Below are 24,176 nucleotides of genomic sequence, written 5' to 3' on the forward strand. Positions count from 1 at the left end.
CATACAATCATTTGATTTCTTGGCCAGATGAGGTTGAAATCGAAGGATTGCACGCAATATCTCACAAGTGTATGCTCAGCATAACTGCATAACAGCAGCAGATCTACAGCTGTGCCTTGGCCCTGTCTCTATAGTTACATATGTGTCACATGGGAGACAGCTCCTCTCTGTCTGATTTCTCTGTGAGAGCCAATGGCAGCTTGAGGCTAAGGGAACCAAGCTATGAGTGGGTGTGGTCTAAGCAGTAGGTGGGTGTGACCATTTTGAATGGTCATATGACTGTTACTAACTGTTACCAGTATCAGTCAGACAGAAATGGACGTGGGACAAGAGAGGAGAGATGAGGGTGCTCCTTCTAGTGAAACTGGTTCATCATTGAGGCAGGGAGACCACACCACAGACTCAGTGCAGATGGTCAAAGAGGAGACTGGCCCACCAGTTGTCACCTATCCCTTGGCAGGTACTCATGATTCAAGCCAGGTCACAGGATTAAGGGACAGATGTATCAAGCTTCAAATAGTGGTAAAATGGAGAGTGATAAACAGCCAGCCAATCAGCCCCTACCTGCCATGTTACAGGCTGGGTTTGAAAAATGATAGGTAGGAGCTGATTGGTTGGTTTATCACTTGATCACTTTTGGAAGCTTGATACATCTGGCCTTAAATGATATCTAGGGCCAGTGGTGTTAGCAGGGGATGCTAGGTTGCACACAGGGCAAATCATGGGCAATAATGTCAGTGTGGGTGTGTAACAAAGACCCAGACAAAAGGACAATGACTATTGTTAGATGTCTGAGGTCAATAGCCAGAAAGCAGGGCATAGTGACACAGAGCGCTGGTCACATGCAGACCGGAGAGGATGCTGGGATAGATCTGAGCGCACCATTACTGTGTGGTACAACATAAATGGCAGATGATGAGTATAATAGTATATTGTTTCTGTATGAACCAACCCCCCCCCCAATATTGAAATAACCAGGCAATCTCCTACCACAGTCCGGAGCACTGCTGTCAATCTCGAACCTGCACCGCACAAACTATCCATTAATGCGGCATTTCGAAAGCCAAGCGAGAGACAGAAGCGGCAGGGAGAGCCGGTCACAGTGACAGCAGATGTGTGCTGATCTTTTCAATATTGAATATTGTGGTATCCAGCCCACAGTGTTTTTAACCTCGGTACGAGCATTGATTGGATATACCTTGTTTACACATTATTATTTGTATTAAACTTCATTTATACACTATGGAGCGCTCCACCTCTTCTCTATTTATCTATATATATATCAGAAAAGAATGGAGTGCACAAATAAACATATATATGTAAAATATTTTACTTAAATAATCACTACACGTACATAGAGATTTAGAATGATCTACTTGCCATTAGCAGAAACATTGACGACACAGCATAGATGCAAGATGGTACAAACTCTTATAAGTGGGAAAATTATACACAATGGGGGTTATTTTGGTTCACTCAGAAAGGCACAATCACTCTCTAATGGACAAAACCATGTGCACTGCAGGTGGGGCAGATGTAACATGTGCAGAGAGAGTGAGATTTGGGTGTCCTATTGTTTCTGCGCAGGGTAAATATTGGCTGCTTTATTTTTACGCTGCAATATAGATATCAGTTTGCAGTACAACCCCACCCAAATGTAACTCTCTCTGCACATGTTACATCAGCCCCACCTGCAGTGCATATGGTTTTGTCCATTAGAGACTGATTTTGCCTTTGCGAGTGAACCAGAATAAACCCCAATATGTATAACAATATAAGTGTTTATTATAAGTGCTATTTATTAACTTAATAAAGTGTAAGGCTATATAAAAAAATGTATGTATATAAACATAAATATATATCAATAATTCATATACAGAGAACATTATGGGGGAAATTTACTAAAGGAAATATGTAAAAAATAGGTGTAAAAATAGGTGTATTTGTATCCAGAAATACACTTATTTTTGACATTTACTATCCTGAAAATACGGCAATTTGTATTCGTATTGATGTTCTATCAATACGAATACGAATTGCCGTATTTTCGGGATAGTAAATGTCAAAAATAAGTGTTCTTCTGGATACAAATACACCTATTTTTTTCAAATTTCCTTTAGTAAATTTCCCCCTATATGTGTGCTAATAAAAATAAAAAGTCTATATAAACATGTATATCATACATAAAAAAAAAATAATAATAATAAGACATCTTTATAACGCAACTTTCATCGACGTCAGCCTGCAAGATTTACAAACGAGGTTAAACACATTAAATGACACAACATATTATATATGTGTGTGTGTGTGTGTGTGTGTGTTTGTGTGTGTGTGTGTGTACAGCTCATCATACATACTGTATATATTTAATAAAAAGATTTTTAATAAAATGTTTTAATATATAATAGTATTTTTTTTTATGGTAATACAGGAGGCAAATACATCAATTGAATGTAACACTAGGCAGGAACACCTGGGGCACATCGCAAGTGCCTCCTATTGCTCCATTTGGTGGGGCTATGCATCCAACAACACCACTGGGGCAGTGGGCACCTCGACTATGGACCATTAGTGTAGAAAAGGAGTGATCTCATAACTTTCATTCATGCCTGCCGGACTTAAAGTTCCCAGCATATATATCCAAAATGTTTGTCTTCTACCCAGTTTATTCCTTAGGTCGCCCCCTCTATTGTCTAAAATCACATGCTCAATTCTGAGATTACTCGGAGCCAAAAGTAATTTCAAAGTATTTGCTCTTTTAAACACTAGTTGTGTTTTTATTCAGGAGTATATCAGGAAGTAAGGGGTCAAGTAATAGTATATCCCAGTGTTTATTTAGGATGTTTCTAATCTCCTTGTCACAAGAATTATATCTAGTGATCATACTTGCCGACTAGCCCGGAGAGGAGTGAAAGGGGGCGGGTAGAGGCTTCGTTTTGGGGGCGGGGCACTGGTGATGTCATCAAGCCCCGCCCCCATGACGGGCTGAAGCCTCAATTTGCGGGTCCGTTTGTGGGGGGAGGGGCTAAAAATGACGCAAAATGCCGCGAATTGCGTCATTTAGTCCCGCCCCCTCCCCGCGGACCCGCAAAAGTCATAGTTTTTAGACCGCGGGGGGAGCCGGGGCTGTAGGGAAATGCGGGAGACTTGCCCCCCGGGGACCTGGAGGGGGACCCGATTTGCGGGACCCTCCCGGCCATTCCGGGAGGGTAGGCAAGTATGCTAGTGATAAATGGTATAAATCCACTTTTAGCGTTCACATCCAATATAGGTTTATCCTTATATACCAGCAATTCCTGTCTGTTAAGGTTCCTAGCTCTCTCTCTCTGCATTTATCTATCAATGTTAAAGGCTATTTATTTTCATTAAACTTCATACAGGTTGAGTATCCCTTATCCAAAATGCTCGGGACCAGAAGAATTTTGGATAACGGATTATTCCGTATTTCAGAATATTTGTATATTTCAATGATGTATCTTGAGGTATGTTGCATTTATGTTGTATAAACACATCAAACACATGAAGTACACACAAATATATTTTATTGTTTCAAAACATGTTCAAAGTTTGTGTACAATCTCAGATACTGAATTTAAATGCCAAGCAATCATTTTCTTGCAGATATATTTAGTGTTAGTTACATATCATGACCGCAGTAGTGCTGTTACAGATATCACCAGTAGTGCTTTAAGCAGCAACACAAAATTCCCACTTTCTGGAATGTATGGTTTTTGGAATAATTTGGATAACGGATATTTGGATAAGGGATACTCAACCTGTATCAAACATTTTTGATTGTTCATCATATTTCTCAATAGAATTTCATTTTTTTCTGATTCTTCTGAACTGCGAGTAGGATATGTTAGATATCCATTTATGGCCATAGGCGAATCTAAGGGGTGGTCCGGGGGTGCACCGGACCACCCATTAGACTGACCGACCGTTCTGCACCTTTAAATTGAATCACCGGCGCTGCCCGTTTTATCACACCAAAAAACATGGCCACGGGAGTGCTGCGCGCATGCCCGACTGCACGCAGCTCCTCCCATGGTCCTTTGCGGAGCGTGAGTGCCGGGCGGCTCCCTCCGTCTCTGTCCTCCTCCTCATGCTGCTGCAGCAGGCTAGAGTGTGCAGCGTGCAGGGTCCGGGTCGCACGCGGCGGAGATTGACAGTCCTGGGCCCCGAGCGGAACACAAAACATTAAGTAAGTGAAAGTGCCTCAGACAGCAGCCTGTCTACCTCCACATTGCGGCATGCCTTGCCCTGCCCAGTGTCCTGCCCTGCCTTAAAAAAACAAACAAGGTAATCTGTCCCCCCCTGGCTTGTGGGGGGTAGATAGTGGGAGCCCTTGGTTTTAACCCATTGCATGCTGTCACCCAGGTTGGGAACTGTCAGCGAGCGTCTGGCTCTGCGAGCTCCCGTCACCCACTCATAACAAGTGACAGGGCGGCGCAATTCCCCTATAATGTTGTGGGTGCAGGACCTGACATGTTGTGGGGACAGATGGGCGTGGTCAGTATGGGGTACCTCATGTAGCAATGCAGAGTAATGTCCTCACTATGGGCCTTATTTTGGTTCACTCTTTCTGACAAAATACTTCTTAGATGTACAAAACCATGTGCACTGCAGGGGGGCAGATGTAACATGTGCAGAGAGAATTAGATTTGGGTGAGTAATTTTGTTTCTGTGCAGGGAAAATACTGGCTGCTTTATTTTTACACTTCGATATAGATCTCACTTTGAAATAAAACCCCACCCAAATCTAACTCTCTCTGCACATTTTGCATATGCTCCCCTGCAGTGCACATGGTTTTGTCCATCTAAGAAGGATTTTGTCAGAAAGAGTGAACCAAAATAAGGACCTATGCTAGAAACACATTTTTTCTGATTTACTTTATTGTCATTTAGGTGAGCGCTGCACAGTAAGGTGTAGCAGATGTATAATGTATTGTCTAACCTGCATTAAACTACACATGATGCTTATAGTTCTTGACTGTAACCACTGCATACTGTAATTATTGGCCTATTTATGGTGGGGAGTGACTTGCCCCTGTTAAGCCACGCCCCTCAAATGAGGCCACACACCCTTTTTGGCGCTCTTCAGTGGTACTACTGAGAGGGGTGCCCGCCGCTGCACGGACCTGCTCGTGGCGAGATGCTGCGGGCCGCCATCTTGGACCTGCTCCCCCGACCTTGATGAGGTAACAGCGGGCTCCCTGGGGATAGCTTGCCGGCAGGGAGCATTTGGGGACAGTGTGAGTGACTGGTGAAGGTGTGTCTGCTGCAGAGGCTGCTGCGGCACGTTGACAGGCCACCTCATCTGTTAATCGGGCAGCTACATTTATCACTGCGCCAGTCACGCTCTTGACTGGTATCCGGTACTAACCTGGGCTCCCTATAGACCCTGTGGCCCTTCACCTGGACACTTTATTTTCTAACATATTGCTCCCTGCCTTATCTGTGATAACCTCTCCAGTGGACTTGATGCTGCCAGTTGTTTCTTCACTTAATACTAGTCCCTCCTCCAGCAACCCCTACTGGTGCCAATATGGGGAAAAGTCACCAAACTGCTGCAGCTGCTAAGCTGGAGAAATTTTCCAGGATCCCGCCACAACCTAAACAAACTAAAGAAACCAATCCTTGCAGGCCAACTGCAATCAATCAGACCTATCCATCATTCATCATGATCTGCAACGTGTGAGGGAGAGGTTCGATGAGGTGGAGGTGCGTACATCCACACTGGAAGATTCGGTGACTCCACTGGATAGACGCACCACTACCCTGGAATCCCAAATGCAAGAAGTCCATAAGAAAATTACCGATATGGAGGGTCGCCTCAGGCGTAATAACATCCGTTTTGTGGGCCTGCCTGAAAAGGAGATGGGCAACTCGCCAGAACAATTTCTGGAGAAATGGCTCATTGAATTCTTTGGCGCAGAGGCGTTTACAAACCAGTTTGCAGTGGAGCGTGCGCACAGAGTCCCAATGCGCCCGCTCCCACCTGGGGCGCCTCCTCGCACATTTCTAGCTAAACTTCTACATTATCAAGACCGTGACACCATCCTTCGTTTGGCCCACACCGCAGGCCCTCTTAAGTGGAATGGATCACCTATCTCAGTGTTCCCGGACTTCGCAGTGGACGTCCAGAAAGAAAGGGCTCAATTTGTCCCGATAAAGAGTAGGCGTAAAGAGCATAACATCCAATAAGCCATGCTTTTCGCATCAAGATTGAGAATTATTGCTGATGGCGAAACTACAGTTTTTGCAACTCCGAGAGAGGCGGCGGCCTGGCTCGACAGACACAGACCACAGAGGCGTGCACTTTCCACTGACTGACAATCTGCACCGATCACCTCCTTGAACTTGGTTGGATAAGTAGCCATTTTCTCATTGCAAATGAGTGATATTGTTAGCTCCTAATTATCACAACCTGCTACGTATATTACTGTGACGTTATGGGGGAAATTTACTAAGAATACGAATACAAAAAATTGTATTCGTATTCTTGCTACGAATGAATACGACTGCATACCTCGTATGCCAAGTCGTGTTCTGGAGGGGAATTTACAAAGCAGTCAAATACGACTGCTTTGTAACCCTCCGATGTCATATTAATTCGTATTAGCTGGCCATATATATGGCCGCTAATACGAATTAGTGTAGGCAGTCTGCACGGATCAGTCAGATCCGTGCAGGCTGCAAGGTGTAAAAAATTTGAAATAAAAATAAATAAATAAAAAAAACGGCGTTGGGGTCCCCCCCACAGCCGTAACCAGCACCAGGCTGAAAGAGTCGGGACCGGTAATTAAAAAAACAGGGAACCCGACAAATAGGGGTTCCCCGATTTTGAACAACCCGGTTTTTAACAACCAGCCCCAGGCTCCGAGAAAGTCGGCTACTGATTGGCCGCTAGTCCTGGAGCCCTGGACTCTGAAGCCCTGGAGCCCCGGACCCCGACTTAGCAGCCCTGATCAGATGGGTTTTATGCCTAACACAACCACCTCCATTAACCTACGTCATCTATTTACACACCTCCAGACCCCCGGGGTGAACCAGGACACATCGTCTATTGCTTCCCTAGATGCAGCAAAAGCATTCGATTCAGTCCAATAGGGTTACCTCTGGGAGGTATTGGATAGATTTGGATTTGGCCCAAAATTTATTAGATTTATTCAAACCTTATATACTTCACCTAAGGCCAGAATCTCGGGAAACGGGCATGTTTTCCACTCGTTCCCCCTATTTAGAGGTACAAGACAGGGATGCCCCCTGCCCCCAGCCCGATTCACTATCGCCATTGAGCCCCTGGCCTGCCTAATTAGATCAAATGAAAATATTGTTGGTCTAAATATTGGTTCTAGAGAAGACAAAATAGCCTTAAACGCTGATGACATTCTCCTTTTTATCCAGGATCACTCTAATTCCCTACCCTTGATATTCAATACCATTACAGCTATTGGCCAGTTTTCCAGGTTATGAATCAACTGGTTCAAATCCTCTATAACATCGCTAAAGGGCAATATCCCGACTCACCTCCCAACACAACTCCCACTTCCATGGTCTGATACCTTCAAATAATTAGGAATATGGATCTCAAATAAATCCGAATCGTATGTCCAGCTAAATCTCCTCCCACAAATAACTTATCTTCGATCTAAAATACCACTTTGGAGTAAATTGCCACTAACTGTTACTGGCCAAATTAATTTGGTAAAAATGATCTTTCAACCTAAGCTCCTCTACATTCTCCAACAAGCCCCGATCTATATCCCTCAGAAGTACTTTAAACAAATTGAAAGCCTACTCTTCTTGTGAATATGGGCGGGCAAGCACCCTAGAGTAAATCTTCGAACCCTCACTAGAACCAAGAATTCCGGTGGCCTTGCTCTCCCAGAATTCAGACACTATTATTATGCAGCACAACTTTCCTTTGTATGGGAATGGTTAAATGTAACGGATGATACTACTCTCCATATGCAGCTGCCCAACAATGCCCAGAACTCTCTCCTCTACAAACCCTACTAGGAGGCATTACTAGTAATATTCAAATCCCATTGATAAAACAAGCAATGATTATATGGCGTCTGGTCCGCAGATCTATGGGAGGTCAGGGGTGGGATCCGGAGGTCTCCTTGTTGAATACCTGTGCCCTACCTGAATTATCCTCGCTAGACATGGAGAATGCATGGTGTAGATGGAATGTATGTAGCCTGGGAGACCTATACTCTAATAACATTCTTAAAACCTTCCAAGAGCTACAGGTTAATTTTTCCATTCCCAACTCGCAATTTTACAGGTACCTTCAGATACGGCATGCCCTCAATAAGCAAATGGGAACATCCTCCCCAACTATTATCAATTCCCCTCTTAAAACACTGTTACAGAACGCCCCGGTTACACACCTTGTATCTACAGTGTACTCGGCTATACAGCAGAGATCTCATTCGGACCTTCTCCCCTCCGTTAGATCAAAGTGGGAAGCTGACCTGGGAGCGGTGACAGACGAGACATGGGCTAGTGCCCTAGAAGCCCCCAGACTCTCCCCAACAAATATCAGATACCAACAGATACAATACTTTATCCTACACCGAGTGTACATGACCCCAACCCTACTACACCGTATAGGAGGCTCCTCCTCTTCGACATGTCCTAAGTGTGATTCAGCAGAGGGTACCTTTCTACATTTGATATGGTCGTGCCCTAGGATAACATTATTTTGGAACACTGTTACTGATTTTTTAGTCCAATCTGGTATCCCTAGGAATATAATAACCCCCGCCTCCTGCTTGCTCTCAGCTATTGATGAGGAATCCCTCAACACTTCAGATAAACGATTTATGATTAACATATGTGCCCTGGCTAAGGTAGTCATAGCCAGGCTGTGGATGGCCGGGGAGGCACTGAGCATACCGACCTGGATCTCCCTGGTAAATGAAACCGCGAACCTTGAGAAATTTGTATATTTGACCAGAAATAGTGAAAAAAAGTTCCATTCTGTATGGTCAAAGTGGCTAGAGTCTAATTATAACAAACAATGCTCTTGGGCATTGATACCATATGGAGTGTACCTTGCTACATAAAGCACCTCCAATAGGGATTAGCACCTAATGTGACTTAACTCTAGAATATTATCTCTTTACACCCTGGCATTCAGCTAATATTGCCTTGTACGCCTACTAATGATTTTGTACACTTTTGTTTTTGTTTCCCTTTTTGTAGTTCTAGCCTAATCGATAATAAGAGACCACACATGTGAAATGATATAGTATGTTGGCAAGCTTTGCAGTTTTTATTGATCTAAAGACAGTAATGATTATATATTCAACGTAAGTTAAGGTGCCGATACACGGTACAATGGTGCTGTGCGATGCGATGCGCGCTCCCTTGGGTATCCCATCGCACAGCACATAAAGTCTGTGCAGCCCGTGCTTTTAGTACTAGATTGCCTCGTATCTAGTACAAAAAGTACGGCGCTGTAGCACATTGTATGCTTTTTGTACTAGATGCTATGCAATCTAGTACTAAAAGGACTGAGTTCATCGCACCGTGTATGGGCACCTTACAGTGTATCATATTATACAATTACAACCATTTGTATGTATATAACAACAATCCAGATTGTGATATTGAGACTCTGTATCTTTGAACCCTTGTATCTGTGTATTTCCTGCTTGATTGCTTGTCTGTTTGTTTGTTTGTTTGTTTGTTTGTTTTTTTGTTATGTATCTGAAAAACTAAAATCAATAAAAATGTATTGAATTAAAAAAAAAAGAAAATAGCTGTGGAAGGATGTGTGTTAATAACACATTGTGATTCGTTTAGTGAGAGACAATTTTTCTGTAGTCCACTCTTAACAAGGGTAGTAACATTATCCACCACATCACTTGTAGGATCACAGCTGAGTCTACAATATGTATCAGTATCACCCAGTAGACGGTAAGCTTCTTCTAAATAATTGCCTTTTTCAAAACGACTACCCCCCCCCCCCCCCACACACACACACACACACACACACTTTTATCAGCCTGCTTTATAATAATATTATTATTTTTTAAATTCCAAAAAAACAGCTGATGTCACTACCCCATATGAATCCTCATCTCAGGGCTCTGGGACTGGTTTAAAACCCAAGTCCTCTTTTTTACCCTGTGGAATCTCGGGGAAGTTATATTGATACATTCTAAAATTTCATTAAACAGGTTTTTGATAATTTATGTAAAAGTAATGTCTCCAAGAAAAATAATATGAACAAAAATGAATATATAGCGATGCAGAATTTTGTACCAATTCTTACCGTACTCACAAGAGTCTTGTATTCAGGGTCACGTCTTGTATTCGGGGGATTCCTGTCACCCGGGTCACCATTTGTGTATTAGTACCAATTTGTACCGTACTCACATGAATACACAAAGAGTACACAAAGAGTCTTGTATCTAATGCCCCTTTCCCACTGCAGGCTTTACACGGTAAAATGACGTTTTTTTAGCCTTTTTAAACAGCTAGAGCTGCAGTGGGAAAGCTCCAGGTTGCTTTACCCGGGTAACAAATACCGGTATTTGTTAACCGGGTAAAAAGCAGTGTTTTACCCGTGTAAGAGCCGGTTTTTTGGCAATGGGAAAGGGTTTTAAACGGTATTTAGAAATAATAATAAAGGTTAAGAACATGATTGGTGCATGTGATGTTTTTAATGACAGGCAAGGTTTACTAGAGAGTTTAAACGTGTTGCTTTGTGATTTACACGGGTAAGTGTGAATGGGACATTTACTGCTTTTAAACGGTAATTTACCGTTTAAAAGCTGCAGTGGGAAAGGGTCTTTGTGGCTCTTACCCGGGTAAAGACCCATTTAAAAAAAACGGGTCTTTACCCGGGTAGGCAGTGGGAAAGCAGCATAAAGGTATTTTTGGTTGGGATATTCCCATGCAGTGACTCTCAGGTCGGTAAAGCTCAGCCAGAGCAATAACACCCAAAAAAATTGCGCAAAGTTTCTTTGTGAGCGAAGTGCATAAAATGCCTGCAACGTGCATGAACAACAAAAATGGTACAGAGGAAGTGGTAAGTGGCCACAGACCGCTGGCCAGGTATCCACACAGGAACACAGTTACAGGTATGGGTAGCACAGCCCATCTCCACCAACGCTTTTGATTATATTTTCAACAATGTGGCTGAATGTGGCAGCGATTAAGGACTTTGAAATCATTCACATCGTCCACTGTGTACATACTATCACATGCTCCCATGAGTCTTTCATCACATCTTGATTGTGCATGCAGCTCAATATGATATCACTAGTGTTGGTGCCATCGTTCCTTCGCTCCCTGCATGGGCAAGTGTGCGTGCACATACCGGATTCACGTCCTCTTCCTGTTAACCAAGATTTCTTGCTGGATACACATTGTCTGATGCAGTGGTGTCAAATTCATGGTCCTCCAGCTGTTGTGGAACTACACGTCCCAGCATGCCCTGCCACAGTTTTAGTAATCCATTATATAAAATCTGTGTCAGGGCATGCTGGGATGTGTAGTTCCACAACAACTGGAGGGCCATGAGTTTGACACCACTGGTCTAATGTGTATACAGATTTAGATTTGAGAGGGTGTATCCAAACTTAAATCTAAATTGTAAGTGTAAAAATAAAGTTGTCCAGCATCTGTGGGTCACATGCAAAAGCAGCCAGTATGTATCCTGCATACAAACAAAAGACATGTATATGCGCAGTGGTGCACGCAGGGGGGGTTTCTGAGTACCCAGAAACCCCCCAGGAGTCTAAGAGCCCTAGCCTGAAAGCTGAAGGTCCCCTCTTTCCATGGGTACAAGAATTTTAAAAATCGGTACTTGGGAACCGGAGATATCTGACTTCAAAGCAGTGGTCCCCATCCAAGCCTGTTTATTGCTCTTCCCAGTCAGATATTTCAGGTTCTGTCTGACTTATGCCCCTTTCAGACCGCATTTAAAAACCAGTATTTTGCCGATTTTTAACCATTTTAAAATGGTAATCTGAAAGGTGCAGGACCACTTTACCGTTTTACAAAAGCCGTTTTTGTAAAACGGTTAAAATGGAGGGTCCTACCCGTTTCAGACCCGGTATTTTGACATCAAAATCGGGTCTGAAACGGTATTTAGGGCCCAGCCAATGAGCTGGGTCCTAAATTCAGCGCAGTGAATATATAATGAGCGCCCATTAAATATTCATAGCACTTGAGCCACCCCCCCCCCGCGCGTGGGTTAACACCCCCTGACTCCCCCCTTACCCTGCAATTTGTTAAGAACCCCCCCCCCCCCCTGTGCAGCCGGTACCTCCATAATTGCGGATCCCGGCAGTATGGACGGCTGCGCTTATAAAAAAAAAATTGACTTTCGGAAAATGGCTGCCCCATAGGAAAACCTGTTTAAAACAACTGTCTTTCGTATGGGGGCAGTGACTTTCGGAAAATGTCCATCTCCGTCCAGCTCCGTGCTTTGCTCCGCCCCTCTGGAAACCCCCTTCTGAAAATCCTGCGTTTGCCCCTGATGCACCCATAGCAGGATGTGTCTGGGCACAAAATAGTTTTCTTTTGTTTTTGCTCCCATCTAGAATAAACTCATGATTGTATTTGCCACATGAAAAAGCAGATTAATAATATTCTATATAATTTGTTCTTTGTAATTTGCTCCTAGGAATGCCTGATTTGCCCTTCAGGACATACCTACATGGTCATATAAAAAGACCAAAGCATGATTTATTAATATTCAAAAATTCTCCTTTTAGTAATAAAGAAAGAAGACCCTGATGCCAACAAATTAGAGGTCAGTTGCCAGTTAGGGATGGGATGGAATGCACTGCCCTATGAGCAACAGAAACAGTATGATGAGGAAGCAGCACACAAGATCAGAAAGTACAAAGAAGCGTTTCCAGGTATGTAACCAATGGCAGCCAAAACTGACACCATTCTAATGCATCATATAAAGACATAACCAACACGTCACAGTAATATAGTCTTTTATATCTTTGTTCTGATTTAACATTGTTTTATTACAGGGGTGCTCAACCTATTTTGCTCTGGGACCCCGTCAGACAATAAAAATTATTACAGTACCCCAGCAAGTTAATACTGAATGGCCTCCACAAGTGTGGTCAGTGAAGTGACCGCTTTTATGTCATAGAGGCAGTGGGTAATGGGGGGGGGGGAGGGTGGAAAAGGGTGACAAGGGATTGGAAGAGGGAAGCAGTGGGTGTTTACTTAATAAGTTATACCGGCGGGTTCCGCCCTTTACATTCCACTGAAACTGCCCTGACCAAAGTCACTAACGATCTACTATCGGCTAAATCCAAAGGCCTCTTCTCTATCCTCATCCAGCTTGATCTGTCGGCTGCCTTTGACACTGTTGACCACCCTCTCCTGCTCAACACCCTCCGCTCCTTTGGCATCACTGGCACGGTCTTCTCCTGGTTCACCTCATACCTCTCCGATCGCTCCTTCTCCGTCTCCACTCCGAGCTCCTCCTCTCCTACTACCCCCCAGCCAGTCGGTGTTCCCCAAGGGTCAGTCCTTGGCCCTCTCCTCTTCTCCCTCTACACCACCTCTCTGGGCACCCTCATCAGCTCCTATGGTTTTCATTACCACCTTTATGCTGATGATACCCTAATCTATCTCTCCTCCCCCGACTTATCCCCATCACTTCTGTCCAAGGTCTCCGAATGCCTCAAGGCCATCTCAGCCTGGATGACCCAACGCTTCCTGAAACTAAACATGGCTAAAACTGAACTTCTAATCTTCCATCCCCCGAACATCCCCTCTTCTCCCACTATCTCCATCAGCATTGGTGAAACCGAGATCACGTCCACAGACCAAACGCGCTGCCTCGGTGTCATCATTGACTCCTCCCTCTCTTTCACCCCCCACATTCGTGCTCTCTCACAGTCTTGCCGCTTTCACCTACGCAACATCTCACGCATCAGACCATTCCTCTCCACTGACGCGACCAAAATTCTCATTCACTCTCTTGTCATCTCCCGCCTTGACTACTGCAACATCCTTCTCTCTGGGCTACCTCTCACCCGCCTCGCACCTCTCCAATCCATTCTTAACGCTGCTGCTAGGCTCATCTTCCTCTCCCGCCGCTCTACCTCCGCCTCCCCCCTCTGTTTATCTCTTCACTGGCTCCCCATTCCTTTCCGAGTTCTCTTTAAACTCCTCACCACCACCTACAAGGCTCTCTCCTCCTCCACAGCTCCCTACCTCTCTTCACTGATCTCTATCCACACTCCCTCCCGTCCTCTTCGCTCCATCGCTGACCGCCGACTGACCTCTCACCTAATCACCTCCTCCCACTCCCGTGTCCAAGATTTCTCTCGCGCTGCCCCCCTGCACTGGAACAACCTCCCGCCACCCATCAGGCTATCTGATTCCCTTACCTCCTTCAAGCGCTCCCTCAAAACCCACTTTTTTCGACTAGCCTATCCCTCCTCCTAACCTCTTTTGATCCTCCTATCCTGCCTCCGTTCCCCTCCGTTCCTACTTATCCTATTGTATTTCGTTCGTCCACCCACCTATTTTTAGTATGTTAACTCTTATGAGCAGGGCCCTCCTTCCTCACGTACTCACCCTACCTCATTACCTCACCTGTGCTCCTGTCCTGTTCTTCCCTTCCTCTACTTCATCTTCGGTCTCCTTGACTATTTTGACACCTACTTCTGAACTGATGCTGATTTTAGTTCTACCAGCTATACCCCTATTTATACTGTATCTGTCTACACACCCTGTACGTTACCTTGTATTTTTTTTTTTTTGTTTGCTATGTACGGCGCTGCGGACACTTTGTGGCGCCTTATAAATAAACGTACTACTACTACTACTACTACTACTTGCCCCCCCTCCACATACACATTAGCCTGATGATCAGCAACATAGAGTCGTGACCCATGCTGAGGTGGTCGGGATCCACTTTGGGGTCAGGACCCACAGTTTGAGAACCGCTGTTTTATTACATCAGATAAGAGAAAGGGTTTCATTTTATACCCCATCCTCCAATGTATAGGAACTATATGGACTATGGAATCTGACTCACTGGGGGACATCTACCAAGAAGGCCGATTACAGCTGATATGAACGGGTATGACCGGGATCGGCCATAATCGGCCCAAAACTGTCTAATTTACAAAGATGCTGTATACTCCAATGTTTCCCAGCAGCCAAATACGGACAAGCATGACGCGTCACACAGATCAGTCAGATCCATGCAATGCTTCTCTGTGTAAAAAAAATAAAGAAAGAAAAAGAAAGAAATAATTTAAACTGGGGTGGGATCCCCCCCAAGAGCATAACACAGTCCAGGGCACATTGAACCGGTCCTGGTTGCAGAAATACAGGGAGGAAAATCAAATGGCATCCTCCCGTATTTCTATAACCAGCACCAGGCTCTTGGCCCAGTCCTGGTTCCCAAAATACGGGGGAAACATGACTCCTTCCAGGAGCGACAAAATGCTTGGTTACTTGGCTTCTCTCTTAAATTAGCATTGCCATCACATTTTTTAATAGTTCAACACAGTTGATCCCAATCATACTATCAGAGAGCAGTCCAAGACCAGAGCATTTTAACCCTCCTGGAATGGGTCATATTGGGAGTTAAGTGATACAATCAGTATTTATAAGGGATGAATTAATTATTTACCAGTTCTATATTCTTTACACACCATAAATATGAGCTGGTAGTTTATCTGCAATCACAGAACCTGCTCAGGCTGTAATCTGAACTCTCAGTTGATTCTATGATCAATTGGCAACATCCCAGATGAATATATTACAATTTGCAAAACTGTGCAAGGGGGGAAAAGGCGGCAGAAAATCTAACTTCCAATTATAGGTGGGAAAAATTCCACATTAAATGCACATTAAATGCAAACCTGACATATCTATATAGTCATAACAAAGCAGATAGAGGTGAGCAAATAAGGTAAAGCAGGCTTGCCGACACTCCCGGAATAGCCGGGAAGCTCCAGAAAATTGGGTTGTTAAGGGCCTGCTATTCATGGTTGGAGTAACCTAGGAGTGAAAGTGTATAACTTGCAGAGAGTGGAAGACGTCTTTAGAAGGAGGAGCCATTCTTTTTGCATTTCAGAAAATTGTGGAACAGCACCATCGGTGGTAATGTCATGTAATAAATGTTTTTGGATAACAAAGGTGGTAATGGAGGATTTGACTAAACCTGGGGGAAAAGCAGGATTACGAAACAATGTTATCAAAGGAGACTGTCTTGTGGCTAATTGAAAGCATCTATTTACAACGTCTTAAATAGCCAATGAATGGAGAAATGGTAAAATATTATCATATGTCAATGTTTGGGCCCTTCTGAGTGATATCTTTGAAATAAATCAAGTAATGTGTATAGGGCTTTATGTAATGCACCTTACACACTGGAGGATATAGTACAAGATATCGCTCAGGCTTTCTGAGCAATTTCTTCTACTTTATCGTGTTTACACTCACTATCGTTAACAACGCACCTCCTGCACATCGTAAATGGGCCACACTGTATGCTGAACATCCAGGTCAATTTGGCTACATGGCCAATGACTTACGTGTCCCGCTGACATCCCTGAACGATATAGTTTAACATCTGCAGCTGGTATCATATAGTGTGTTTCGGGCTTTATTCTGGTAAATGTCTCAGAATAATTATACTCTGTACAAAATGTTATTGAGCCTCACATTTGCCATTTCCCTCTAGGAGCACCTGATATACCAGTAGGCACAGGTAAACATGGGTATATAAAGCGACCAATGAATGCTTTCTTGATATGGGCGCGAATTCACCGTCAAGCAGTGAGGCAAGCCAATCCTGATGCCAGTAATTCGGGGATCAGTGTGCAGTTAGGGAAGGAATGGAACAAGCTGACTGATTGTCAAAAGAAACCATATTTTGTTGAAGCACTCAGGATCAAACAGAAGCACAATGAAGAGTTTTCAGGTATGTACCTAATGGGAGCTGAAAATCACCATGTGAGAGTTATATCTGGGCTTGCATACTTCCCGACATTGTAGGGTCTGGACTAAGTTGCTCTGAGAGGGGGGGGCATGGGTTAGGGAAAAGGGGCATGGCTATGAGTAATGTCTGTAATCGTGAAGCCACGCCCCATACACAGTAGAGCATGTTGATGGCCCACGATTGTACCACACAGTAGAGAACTTTTGGTCTGAGGCACTTTGTTAGCCCGTTGGTATAACCATCTGATCTGCCAATTCCATCCTGTAGTATATCTTCCACGGGTGCTCAAGTAGGTAAAAAGTTTCAGATTGCCCTGGATTAGTCTAGAATAGGGGTAGACAACCTGAGGCACTCCAGCAGCTGTGGATCTACACATCCTAGTATGTCTGACATTTTAGTTGATAGGGCAGACGAACACCATTGCAGAGCATGCTGGGATGTTTCAGATCAGCTGGCGTGCCACACATTGCCTACTCCTGAAGGTCATAACTCTCATAACCCATCATAGCAGAGGGCTCAGTATGATGCTTGCCTCTATGACCTGGTCTTTATAAATACGGGTTATTATATGTACTGCGCACCTATACAGGATCCAGTCTGAGCATACACAAATGGGTCCTGCAAGCAACCCGCTATCATATTGTCAATAGACAATAGATATTTTAAATGATAAAGTATCAATCAATTTGCCCATTCTGAGCAATATTGTTTATAATATTGCTTAGTGTGTATGCTCAATATCGTCAAAGATGCACGCTCCCATGGATCGTTAACGATGTCTTCCATCATCCTGCATGTATAGACAATGGAGCACATTGTCGTCTGCATCATGGCCCCCGCTCCCCCCTGCCATCGTTCTTTAATGCCAGCATTGACAAGTGTGTATGCACTTGCCATGCCGGCACTCCGCCAGGTTCCCGTCTCTGCTGATATCACTGGGAACACATGTCCTGTAGTGTGTACATAGCTAAGTGGCACCTTTTTCAAAAACTTCCTTCTCCTGGATACCCTATATCCCAAGCTAGGAAAGCTTTGGAGCTGGATAATTTTTCGTGTAGTTCTTAATTTTTCAGGTAATGCCTTACTACAATAAAAAGAAGACAAGCCATACTTGCCGACTTTTGAAAACTAGTTTCAGGGAGATTATAGTTGGTAGTAGAATTTGCACGGCACCCCATTGAGGGGGCGTGTCATGCTCTACCCAAAGGGCGTGTCTTGTTCCATATATGGGGAGATTGTGAAAAGAGATTGTGCACGTGGCACCTAGAAGCGTGGGTGTGTACTGCTACATCTGAGGGGAATCTTTTAAAATGACTTATATCCAAATGTAGATGACCCCCACAGCAGTTAGTAAAAGCTACTATACTTGGTAAAGTGCTGGGAAATGGCGCTGATGATTCAATGTAAATGTATCTGTCTCTCATTCCTTTTTTTTCCAAAAATGTAACAGTGTAATGTAGGCTAGGTGAAATGAGGGAGATTGCTAGACTAATGAGGGAGATAGGGGATTGCTGCTATTTCAGGGAGTCTCCTGCAGAATGCAGGAGGGTAGGCAACTATGAGACAAGCTGTTCTTAGGGATAAACCTTTCTTTCAGCCCTAATGGTCCCTAAGGTCCATTCATATTAGGACATTTTTCATTTAGGATTTAGCCCTGGATAAGTCTCCGGAGGAAGTAGGAATTCTTCACACTCACTGAATATTGTGAGGGCATTTTGGGCAAATGCAGAGGAGGAGGGGGGGGGGGGTTCTGGTTACACAGGAAACCCCCTCCTCTTGGTCGGCGGCTCAAATGATGACCATAATGGCAACAGTGTATAATATGATTACTAGAGCTGACACCACAACATATAGTTTAAGGGTCAGAGTGGAGCTGCATGTGCCCAGTGGTAGCATAGGGGTAGCTGCCAAAAAGAAGAGACAGTTGCCTTACCATGAGGTGGGATGAATGTGTTTACAAAGTGATACTGTCTCCTACAGGCTCTATTATGTACCTGCATTCATACTTTATATTATGGGATGTTTAACCTTTTCCTGACCATTTATGTTATTTATATTAAATATGATTGATACAGCCTGTACTATATACCATCTATACTTTCAGTGTATAAAAAGACCAATGTGTACATTTATGTCCAGGGTTGGTACTAGGTTCTTCTACCAGTCCCTCAGACTCCTGCACTTGCTCCAATGCTCAATATAATGGAGTTTGCAGAATGCATTTGGAAACCCCGTCTAGAAATCCTGCATTTGCCCCTGCACTGGACCTATCATCACAAAACCAGGACATTGTGTGTAGGACAAATGACTTGTTGGGCCATTCGGATGTCCACAAGAGAGCTGGGCTAACTTCTAAACAGACCATTGTTTGGTGTCTTGCTTTTGTTATTTCCCAAGTTTCCTGTCCTCCTTCTTGTTCTGTATTCCCCATTTTTCTGATATTTAGACAGTACTGAGCTTCCCAGCTGACTTCTATGGAAAACAATCAAATCCCATTTTTAAACTTAAGCTATTCAATTCCCTGTATCTGTCTGCATTGATTTGTATGTGACCATAATCTTTGTCTTTTAGATTCTGATTATCAGCCACAGCCGGCAAAGAAAAAGAAAAAAAACCTTCTTGCCACTAAGAATCCAAAAGGTGTAGCCACAGCTACTCTCTCCACGGCAAATCCCCAGCCCAGCAATACTATCGGTAAGTCATGTGTGTAAGGGGTACATTTTTGTACAGCTTCTAAAAATGCGAAGATTTCGGGGGGAGTATTCAATCCCCACCACTATTTCCAACGGGGGAAATATCGCCGGCGGCTATTGAATGCTGTCTTGTCCGTCAGCATTGAAGAGACAGTACGGGCCTGACTTTGAAAGCTTTCGGACCCGTTTTGTCGATTACGGCCTTGAATCTCGACAATCCACTGCCGTTTATGCGGACACACCCCCTTTTCGCTGATCGCCAAGCGGGACATTGAATTCCTCCTGGCGATATGCTGTAGAGCAAAACGATAATGGGCCAGGGTCATGGCTGTTGGGATGGACCGATAGTCATGACCCAGAATTAAATACCCCCATGATATTGCCCATAGCAACCAATTAAATTTTGTCTATCATTGGGCCAGTATCAAAGCATGTTGATGGCCCGCGATTGTACCACACAGTAGAGAACCTTTGGTCCAAGACACTTTGTTGGCCCGCTGGTATATCCATCTGATCTGCCAATTCCATCCTGTATTATATCTTCCACGGGTGCTAAAGTAGGTAAAAAGATTCAGATAGCACTGGATTAGTCTAGAATAGGGGTAGACAACCTGTGGCACTCCAGCAGCTGTGGATCTACACATCCTAGTATGTCTGACATATTAGTTGATAGGGAAACGAACACCATTGCAGAGCATGCAGGGATGTTTCAGATCAGCTGGCGTGCCACACATTGCCTACTCCTGAAGGTCATAACTCTCATAACCCATCATAGCAGAGGGCTCAGTATGGTGCTTGCCTCTATGACCTAGTCTCTAAAAATATAGGTTATTATATGTACTGTGCACCTATAAAAGGTGTTAATGTCTAAATAATATCATACCAATGGATAATAAGTGACGTGCGCAGTTTACGTACTGTGTCCGTAAACTTAAAACCTTTTATTCCTAACTACGGGCGAACTAAAGCATAGCACCACGTAGCGAACTTTATTTGTGTATTACACACGCTAAACCCGATACCCTGATGGCGGAATCCTTTCGCAGTACTTTTTGAGTCCCTAGCGGAAGACAGGGGATTACAGAAATAAGAATACAATAACGGATTATGCAGATCACTATACAACACACACAATATATTGAAAAGGGGAGAAAACAGATGAAAATATAATCAGCCACAGCACACCTACACATACAGAGAAAAGAACAGTTACCGTCTCTCAACACGCCGGCGCAACTCAGGGCCGGCGCCACCACTAGGCAAATCTAGGCATTTGCCTAGGGCGCCGGCCACTGGAGGGCGGCTTTGCCCCCCCCCCCCCCGTGCCACGGGGGTACCTGTCCTACGCTGTGTATATAAAGCTTGCGGCGGCAGCTGGGGGTCCCTGCAGTCAATAAGAATTTAATAACGAGCGCTATCCACCTGGCTACGCGGAAGCGCTTCTGTTGTGGAAACACTGGCCGCACGCTGATTGGCTGAGATTCAACCAATCAGCGTGCGCCGTGCGGCCAGTGTTTTCACAACAGAAGCGCTTCCGCATAGCCCGGCGGATAGCGCTCGTTATTAAATTCTTATTGACTGCAGGGACGCCGCCGCAAGCTTGGCGCAACTCGGTCCGTGTATCCTGTATTCAATCCAGAGTACAGTCCAAAATAGAAGATAGAGATAAATGAGTGAGAGCGTTCTCAAGCTGAGTTCAACATTATATAGTGTCCAGACAAAAGGGGGTCAGTAAAGTTCTCCATTGGCCAAGAGGTCAGGTTTCGATTGGTACAGTAGAATGCACATCTGTGTCTTTGTCCAGGACTTTGTCATAGGTCTGGAAGTCAAGTTGTGCAACCTGTTTTATCCGGATCTCCCAATTATACTGTCCTCATGGCAATGTAAAACATTATATATGTATTTGGTCCATAACTTTTTACTGGTACATGCACTCCGCCAGGTTCCCGTCGCTGCTGATATCACTGGGAACACATCCTGTAGTGTGTATATAGCTAAGTGGCACCTTTTTCAAAAACTTCCTTCTCCTGGATGCCAGATTTCCCAAGCTAGGAAAGCTTTGGAGCTGGATAATTTTTCGTGTAGCTCTTCATTTTTCAGGTAATCCCTTACTACAATGAAAAGAAGACAAGCCATACTTGCCTACTTTTGAAAACTAGTTTTAGGGAGATTATAGTTAATAGTAGAATTTGCACGGCACCCCATTGAGGGGGAGTGTCATGCTCCACCCAAAGGGCGTGTCTAGTTCCATACATGGGGAGATTGTGAAAAGAGATTGTGCATGTTGGACCTAGAAGCGTGGGTGTGTATTGCTACATATCAGAGGAATCTTTTAAAATGACTTATATACAAATGTAGATGACCCCAAAGCAGTTAGTAAGAGTTACTATACTTGGTAAAGTGCTGGGAAATGGCGCTGATGATTCAATGTAAATATATCTCTCATTCCTTAACAGTGTAATGTGGGCTAGGTGAAATGAGGGAGATTGCTAGACTAATGAGGGAGATTGCTGCTATTTCAGGGAGTCTCCTCCAGAATGCAGGAGGGTAGGCAACTATGAGACTGTTCTTAGGGATAAACCTTTCTTTCAGCCCTAATGGTCCCTAAGGTCCATCCCTATTAGGACATTTTCATTTAGGATTTAGCCCTGGATAAGTCTCCGGAGGAAGTAGGAATTCTTCACACTCACTGAATATTGTGAGGGTATTCTGGGAAAATGCAGAGGAGGAGGGGGTGGGGGGTGTTACACAGGAAACCCCCTCCTCTTGGTCAGCGGCTCAAATGATGACCATAATGGCAGCAGTATATAATACGATTACTAGAGCTGCCACCACAACACGTACTGCTGCATGTGCCCAGTGGTAGCATAGGGGTAGCTGCTAAAAAGAAGAGACAGGTGCCTTACCATGAGGTGGGATGAATGTGTTTACAAAGTGATACTGTCTCCTACAGGCTCTATTATGTACCTGCATTCATACTGTATATTATGGGATGTTTTTTAACCCTTTCCTGACCATTTATGTTATTTATATGAAATATGATTGATACAGTCTGTACTATATACCATCTATACCTTCAGTGTATAAAAATACCAATGTGTACATTTATGTCCAGGGTTGGTACTAGGTTCTTCTACCAGTCTCTCAGACTCTTGCACTTGCTCCAATGCTCAATACTGTATAATGGAAGTTTGTAGAATGCATTTGGAAACCCCATCTAGAAATCCTGCATTTGCCCCTGCACCGGACCTATCATCACAAGACCAGGACATTGTGTAGGACAAATGACTTGTTGGGCCATTCGGAAGTCCACAAGAGAGCTTGGCTAACTTCTAAACAGACCATTGTTTGGTGTCTTGCTTCTGTTATTTCCCAAGTTTCCTGTCCTCCTTCTTGTTCTGTATTCCCCATTTTTCTGATATTTAGACAGTACTGAGCTTCCCAGCTGACTTCTATGGAAAACTATCAAATCCCATGTTAAAACTTAAGCTATTCAATTACCTGTATCTGTCTGCATTGCTTTGTATGTGACCATAATCTTTGTCTTTTAGATTATGATTATCCGCCACAGCAGGGAAAGAAAAAGAAAATTCCCCTTCTTGCCACTAAGAATCCAAAAGGTGTAGCCACAGCTACTCTCTCCACGGCAAATCCCCAGCCCGGCAATACTATCGGTAAGTCATGTGTGTAAGGGGTAAATTTATTACAGCTTCTAAAAATGCAAAGATTGGGGGGGTATTCAATCCCCACGATCAGCGAAAAGGGGGCGTGTCCGCATAAACGGCAGTGGATTGTCGAGATTCAAGACTGTAATCGACAAAATGGGTCCGACAGCTTTCAAAGTCAAGCCCGTACTGTCGATCTGCCTCTTCAATGCTGACGGACAAGACAGCATTGAATAGGCGCCGGCGATATTTCCCCTGTTGAAATATCGCCGGCGCCTATTCAATGCTGTCTTGTCCGTCAGCATTGAAGAGGCAGATCGACAGTACGGGCCTGACTTTGAAAGCTTTCGGACCCATTTTGTCGATTACGGCCTGGAATCTCGACAATCCACTGCCGTTTATGCGGACACGCCCCCTTTTCGCTGATTGCCAAGCGGGACATTGAATCCCTCCTGGCGATATGCTGTCGAGCAAAACGATTACGGGCCAGGGTCATGGCTGTCGGGATAGACTGACAGTCATGACCTTGAATTAAATACCCCCATGTTCCGCAGCTGATCGTAAAGCCCTCCAGAGGGTGGTGTCAGTGGCAAGCAAAATAGTGGGGGTTGTTCTGCCAAGTATCCACCATGTATTCGAATCCAGGCTTCTCAAGAAGACAAACAGTATTTTGAGGGATTCTTCCCATTCCAGTAGCGACATGTTTTCCTTACTCCCCTCCAACAAGCGTTATCGTTCTGTTTTGTGTAAGTCTAAACGATACAGAGAAAGCTTCTTTCCAACAGCAATTCGTGTTTTAAATTCTTAGTTGGAATTTTTCTGGGTACAGATCTTATTTGCATATTGTTCTACTTT

The 24,176-nt window shown here is 44.1% G+C and overlaps 1 protein-coding gene across 4 annotated transcripts in view; it reads left to right on the top strand.

Moving 5' to 3' along the window:
- Positions 1-289: 289 nt before the first annotated feature.
- Positions 290-24,176, top strand: part of SOX30 (SRY-box transcription factor 30) — an 84,680-nt gene continuing 60,793 nt past the window's right edge. For all 4 annotated transcript variants that reach the window (XM_083181669.1, XM_083181672.1, XM_083181671.1 and 1 more), the window contains exons 1-5: positions 290-460; positions 12,747-12,893; positions 16,706-16,945; positions 19,535-19,657; positions 23,208-23,330. In XM_083181669.1, coding sequence (XP_083037795.1) covers positions 316-460; positions 12,747-12,893; positions 16,706-16,945; positions 19,535-19,657; positions 23,208-23,330 — 778 coding nt within the window. In that variant the 5' untranslated portion in view covers positions 290-315. The remainder of the gene's footprint in view (positions 461-12,746; positions 12,894-16,705; positions 16,946-19,534; positions 19,658-23,207; positions 23,331-24,176) is intronic.

The sequence above is a fragment of the Crinia signifera genome, chromosome 4 (genome assembly GCF_055691185.1).
Source record: "Crinia signifera chromosome 4, ASM5569118v1, whole genome shotgun sequence".
Taxonomy (NCBI): Eukaryota; Metazoa; Chordata; class Amphibia; order Anura; family Myobatrachidae; genus Crinia; species Crinia signifera.